Here is a 6,000-nt window from a genome sequence, read left to right as displayed (position 1 = left end):
TCACCCTACTCCCAAGACTGGGACTCAGGGTGGCTTATAACATTAAAAAAGTACACTTATTCCTCCACATTTGCATCCTTGACTTTTGCGGATTTGATTATTCATGGCTTTTATTAATATGTTCTCTCTAGGAATATCTAGGTCCTCCAGCACAACTCTGCTTTAACTAAATGTCCCACTGAAGGACCTAGAGATTCCTACAGAGAACACTCCACTAGAAATTTGTAGCTCCTCCAGTGCTATTCTGTGTTGATCACAGAGTTGCACTGGAAGAACTAGAGATTCCTAGTGATGTATTCTCTCAGGTAAAAACAAAGTGTTTCTGTTATTTGTGTTTTTTCCACAGTCACGAGAGTCCTGTGCCCCTAACCCCAGTGAATGTGGAGGGACAATTGTACAATTAAAGCATACAAAAACAGTACATCAAAACAGCATTAAATTACTGTAATAATTAAAACAAATTACATGTTAAAATATCAAATAGTTTAAAAAGATAAAAATGTTTAAAACACATTAAAACTATATAGCACACCAGGCCATTCTTTAAAAGCTTTCTGTTTTGAATTCCTGAATACCTGTTGGCAGAAGGTCATCAAGGAAGGGGTCATTCTGATCTCCCTGGGAAGGGAGGTCCACAGTATAGGGACAGCCATAGAAAAGGTCTTCTCTCATGTCCCCACCAATTGTGCTTGTGATGTTGGTGGGATGGAGAGAAGGGCCTCCCCTGAGGATCTCAGAGCCTTTGCCATTGGTGGCCTCAATGTGGAGGGGGATATCTGAAAAAAGAGACTTTCAAAATTATCCCTAAACTGGTTTGTAAGTGTTCATCATCTCTGTAAACATTTCCTTATCTTTTTATTCACCTATCATGAGATACATGGGAGACTACCCCTCAAAACAAGAAAAATTTCCTGTGGAACTCACTGACCAGATATTTGTAGCAGCAATCCAGGAGGAAGTTTTGCGGGATGAAATCTACTGTCAGATCATGAAACAGCTGACAGAGAATAACAACAGGTACCAGGGCAAAGGATTTCCAATTGTGTCTAACAGGGTAATCACTTTTCCTATCAGTATGTCATTGTCAGGGAAAGAGCTTACTGACCTAGTAACATTTCAGAGGGAGCTGGCTTCCAGAGTGAGCACCCAGTACTATATCAGGAACCTTATTCTTGATGCCAGTGCACAGATCATCCAGATTGATTGTTAGGTACCTAACTCTGGCTGGGTCCACACAAGGCGGAATACCCCAGGAGCAGCCCAGGATATTCTGGCCTTGGAGCTGCCCAAACATTCCCCTATTACCTGGGCACTCTTTTGTGATGCCACACAGCTGTTGACATGTGCATGCCGCTGTGCTGCTCAACACTCCCTCTGAAAACGAGTTGCCCACTTGGGTTGATCATTTGGCTGGGTTCCTTGTCCTGAACTCAGAGGGAGTGCTGTGTAGAAGCAGTGGCTACATTAGGCATTAGAGCAGGACGCATTGTAAATAGTAAGACACATTGTAAACAGATGCCCAGTCTTGAAATGGAGGCCTCCAGATCTTCCAGGAAGATCCAGAGCAAAAGGTAATTTTAAATAAACTTTTTAAGGTTGTTATAGAGTGGGTTTGGAGCTGAACTGGCTTGACATTAGGTACAGACTGTTTGCACTAGAATGGGGGATTGAGCCATGTGTTGCTTGGATACTTTGCCGAGAGGACAGTGGGAAGATGTTTCATTTGGCCCATGCAGACCAAACATCTGAACAGGTGTTTGGTTAGGTAAAGAAAGTTTTGAGAGAATATGTCCATTAAAAGGTTTGAAACTGTTTGTCAAAACTGCAGGTACAGCCTGAACAATGGTTGGCAGTTACTATGGCTCTGCTCAGGCCTTTTTCCTCCTAGCAAGCCACTGTTGAATCATGCTCAGAAGTTCATGGAGACTCGTCAGAAGGAAAAACTGGCTTCAGACTGCAAACGTAGGATCCAAAGAGTTATGAGGTACAAGGGCTTTGCTAATGTTTTCTGAGGGTGGCTGTTTTCCATTTCTCAGGTAATAGTAGAACCTTACCCTGTCAACAAACTAACAGGAAAGATGTTTAAACTGTATGCAGGTTATAATCTAATTTACATTTTGAAAAGTGGGCCCTCATTTGTTGCAGTTTGCATTTCACCTTGATGTTCCTATTTGCAGTATGATTTGCTCTCACACAGTTCTCTTTCTCCCTTCATTCAATGTCTTAGTCAATATATCTGTTGAACCCATCTCTATTAAATATTCTTAATGGAATATTCTTAATGTTTTACTTAATGGAAACTATTCTTAATGTTTTACAGTCACACACACGTTTAGCTGCATGGTGTTGGCTTTTTCAGAAATGTAGTATTATGAACAATCCAGGAATTGTGTTAGGATTGTGGCTGGGAAAGGAAGGGGTTACATTCCCCCTTCTTGCATGCAGTTCTTCCAGCAAAACGTTCCTCTCTAACAGCTTGCAAATAATGTAATATGTCATTTGACTTTCAGTATTGCTCTTGTTTGTATAGTGAAGTCCCTTTGTGGTGCCTTGTTTTTAGAAAGTTCTGTGTGCGTCATTTCTTTTCCTCCTTGTGATGAACAGGAATACTATTGACATCAGGCTCTTTTTGCCTTATCGCATATTTCTTGTCTCTTTCCTGATTTTTTTTTCTCTGATGGAGAAATAGTAACTATTCTGAAATGTTTATGTAATAGGCAGGCTACTGGCCCATTTGGCACACTTGAGACAGAGTATTTTTATCTCCAGGGAAGTGAAATGTCACCTATAAGAGATCTATCTGTATTGGTATTTTCCAGAAATGGTTGTCGAAAGTGGGCCCCACATAATGTGGAAGTGGAGGCAATTCAGAGGAATATCACAAAGATCTCTCAAAGGATTTACTTTCCCAATGGTACAGAGCAGGTGAGACTAACTGTTCTACCTACTAATATCTATTACATATACTGGTGACTGTTCTTTATGTTATTCAGTCACATACGATGTAATAGAAATGATATAGATGCAAAAGTGCTGGGAAAGGGAAAGGAAAATAACCACCCACCGAAAAAAAATCTGATGCAACAGCAGTTCTTACACCATGTTACATGGTTCTTATAATGAAGGGGAAAGTCCTAGGAGGGGATCTGCTTTGTGGATCAGGTCTATAATCCATTGGTACCAGCACTGTCCACAACCAAATGCCATTAAGAAAAATAACCCTCATCCTCTGGTGCTTACAAAAAAATGCTATTACTCGTTATAGATGTACAGGTTTAGTATTGGATTCCTGCCCTGGCTTGAGGACAGGTTTGCCCATATGACACTCATGATCCATGTGTCATGCAAGATGTACAGTGGGCCCGTGGTATCTCCCAAAATCCATAGATGTTCAAGCCCCATTAAATACAATCTCATGGTAAAATGGTGTCCTTTAAATAAAATGGCAAAATCAAGGTTTGCTTTGTACTTCACTTCTTTACTCACTGTGCTCTCCCACTGTTACATTCCAGGTGTTTGAGGTTGGGACACATACAAAGGTACGGTCTCTGTGTCAGACTATTGCTAGCAAGATGGAACTGAATTCCTCAGAAGGATTCAGCCTCTTTGTCAAGATTGCAGACAAGGTAATTTTGCAATAGACTGCACTGGTATGAACAAGAAAGTTTTTATGAGCCCGTTTGATCACATCTCCAGTGTGAGGACTATGTAACAGTAAGCTGTCATTGCGACATGTCCTTGTAGGTAAAAATATTGCAGCCTTGCTTAATTTGTTCTTTATACCTCTTTTTGCATGTCTGAGATTCTATTACACACGTCTTGCCAGCATTATACATGTTTAGTTTGTTAGGCTGTGCACCTAAAAATTCCAGTTATTGAAGGAGGAACTACAGAGACAGTCCTGGCACCTGGTACTAACCAAATTCCCATTCATCTGTTCCTTCTAGGTGATCAGCCAGAATGAGGCAGATTACTTTTTTGACTCTTTGAGGCAAGTGTCTGATTGGACGCGGAAGAACAGACCCAGCAAAGAGGGTATGGAAATGGACAAATTAAATGTTTTGTCTTGCACTTAGCCAACTGGTAACTCCTTACTTTTAACAGGTCAAGACACAACATCCTCTTCCTAACTTGGCAAAGTACTTGTCAGAAGAGGGGAATGATCCCATTGATTACTTCCTTTTTAAGTGACAGTGCTGTCTTTTAAAGCAATTGTTTCTACTCTATTTCTGGGATGGAGACAAGGAACCCCAGATAACTTAAGATGGAGTCGGGATGCATCACTTAGACAATTCCAAGTTATCTTCTCTTCCAAGTTATCTCTGAAAATATATATTTTAAAACAAACATGGATTACTGTGGCAAACTGGATTATTTGACTCTTTTATAGTTAGATCTCTAAACATTTGTACCCCAGGTACCTTATCCACTTTCCTTCAGTTGCCAGGGAGATTATTGCATCTGATGGGATGGATGTGGGCTGTTCTTCACCGATGTTTAAAATACTCCCTTTTCCCAACCATCCCCTTATTAGGGATAGATAAATATTTTGTTCTGTTATATGGAGTGGGTTGTGGGGTTTTTTTTTTTGTTTTGTTTTTTTTTGGCCACATTTTACCAAAGTTCACAAGGGAGAAAGGGAGGGGAGGGCAGCTGATAAATTTGCCCAACTCTAAAGATGGGTGAGAATTTTATCTCTGTTATCAAAAGTTGCCATTTAAAAAAAAAAGAAATGTGGAAAAAGAGGAACTGACAAATTTGCCCTTCCTGACTCCTTAAGAGGCCACTGAAATGATCAATTAGAAAATGGGCTTGCAGAGAAGAAAGCAATAGCCAATTGCATGCTGTTATCAAAGGCAAAATGCTGAAGTATACCATAGATTACTTTCTTTATGCATGCCTGGAGAGAGGAGGGAAGCCCAAGATTAGACTTTAACACTTTACATGTGTATAACTGTGCTTTTCCAGTGGTTCCCATCACTGTGCATTACCAGATACATTTCATGCGAAAGTTATGGCTAAGTGTGGCTCCTGGGAAGGACCTGAAGGCTGACTGCACCTTCCATTACCATCAGGTAACTGGACTGATTTCTGTAGCATGCCTGGTGATAAAAACAAAAATCAATAGAACTCTGCTAATTAGAGCTGGGCTTGGCACCAAACTGTTAACTCCACTACCCAACAATAAAATTCAGTAGCATGCATTTAAAGTATGCATTTATCAACATAGATATTGTCTGAGGGAATTATAGAATGCTGGCTTTATGCTGAGTGATGGTCATGCAAACTTTTCTTTTAAAAAAAACTTTTAACTTGTAATTAATTCCACATTTTTGTGGAATCATTTTGTGCTCACTCCTGCAACTAATATCAAATTTTAAAGACTACTCTTCACCCACCCAGAAATATGAATATATTTTTCAACAGCGTAAATATGGAAGAACTGTAGATTTGTTATTTTCTGATAGAAAGTATGGGGGAAATATAGATTTTAACTAGCAAAGTGTCTATTTTAATTTTCTAAGAACTTTATTACAACTATAAGGGAAGAACTGCCAGTTCTTCCAGAAGGTAGGTGTGCATACAGAGATGCACCTTTTGGTTAAACTGATTAAGTGCTTCACATATTACTTTTTCAGGAGCTGCCAAAATATCTGCGAGGCTATCACAACTGTTCAAAAGAGGATGCCATCCAGTTAGCGGGGCTGATTTTCAAAGTTCATGCTAATAATGATAAAATGCAATATTCATCAATTCCTAAAATTCTGAAGGAACTAGTGCCTGAGAACATGATCCGAACAGCCTCTCCAGAGGAATGGAGACGGGTATGAATTATTTTTTTTACTATATTCAAGTCCCATAACTTCTTATTTACATTAGTTGCACTGGAATGGTGCCAAACCATGCTTGGCACCATTTTGTGGCTACTGGGGGTGGAAGCTTTTAGTTTACTTGCAAATAAAGTCATTGGGTCTTCTATCCATGTGGCTTCCTGCTGCT

The 6,000-nt window shown here is 39.8% G+C and overlaps 1 protein-coding gene across 1 annotated transcript in view; it reads left to right on the top strand.

The window, feature by feature from the left end:
• The window catches only part of MYO7B (myosin VIIB), a 63,824-nt gene that overhangs the window by 52,449 nt on the left and 5,375 nt on the right, over positions 1-6,000 (top strand). The window contains exons 38-44 of the mRNA XM_042460950.1: positions 864-1,017; positions 1,829-1,984; positions 2,820-2,925; positions 3,513-3,626; positions 3,948-4,035; positions 4,969-5,075; positions 5,640-5,825. Coding sequence (XP_042316884.1) covers positions 864-1,017; positions 1,829-1,984; positions 2,820-2,925; positions 3,513-3,626; positions 3,948-4,035; positions 4,969-5,075; positions 5,640-5,825 — 911 coding nt within the window. The remainder of the gene's footprint in view (positions 1-863; positions 1,018-1,828; positions 1,985-2,819; positions 2,926-3,512; positions 3,627-3,947; positions 4,036-4,968; positions 5,076-5,639; positions 5,826-6,000) is intronic.

Source organism: Sceloporus undulatus, chromosome 3 (assembly GCF_019175285.1).
Source record: "Sceloporus undulatus isolate JIND9_A2432 ecotype Alabama chromosome 3, SceUnd_v1.1, whole genome shotgun sequence".
Lineage (NCBI taxonomy): Eukaryota > Metazoa > Chordata > Lepidosauria > Squamata > Phrynosomatidae > Sceloporus > Sceloporus undulatus.
This window is presented reverse-complemented; position numbering and strand designations above follow the sequence as displayed.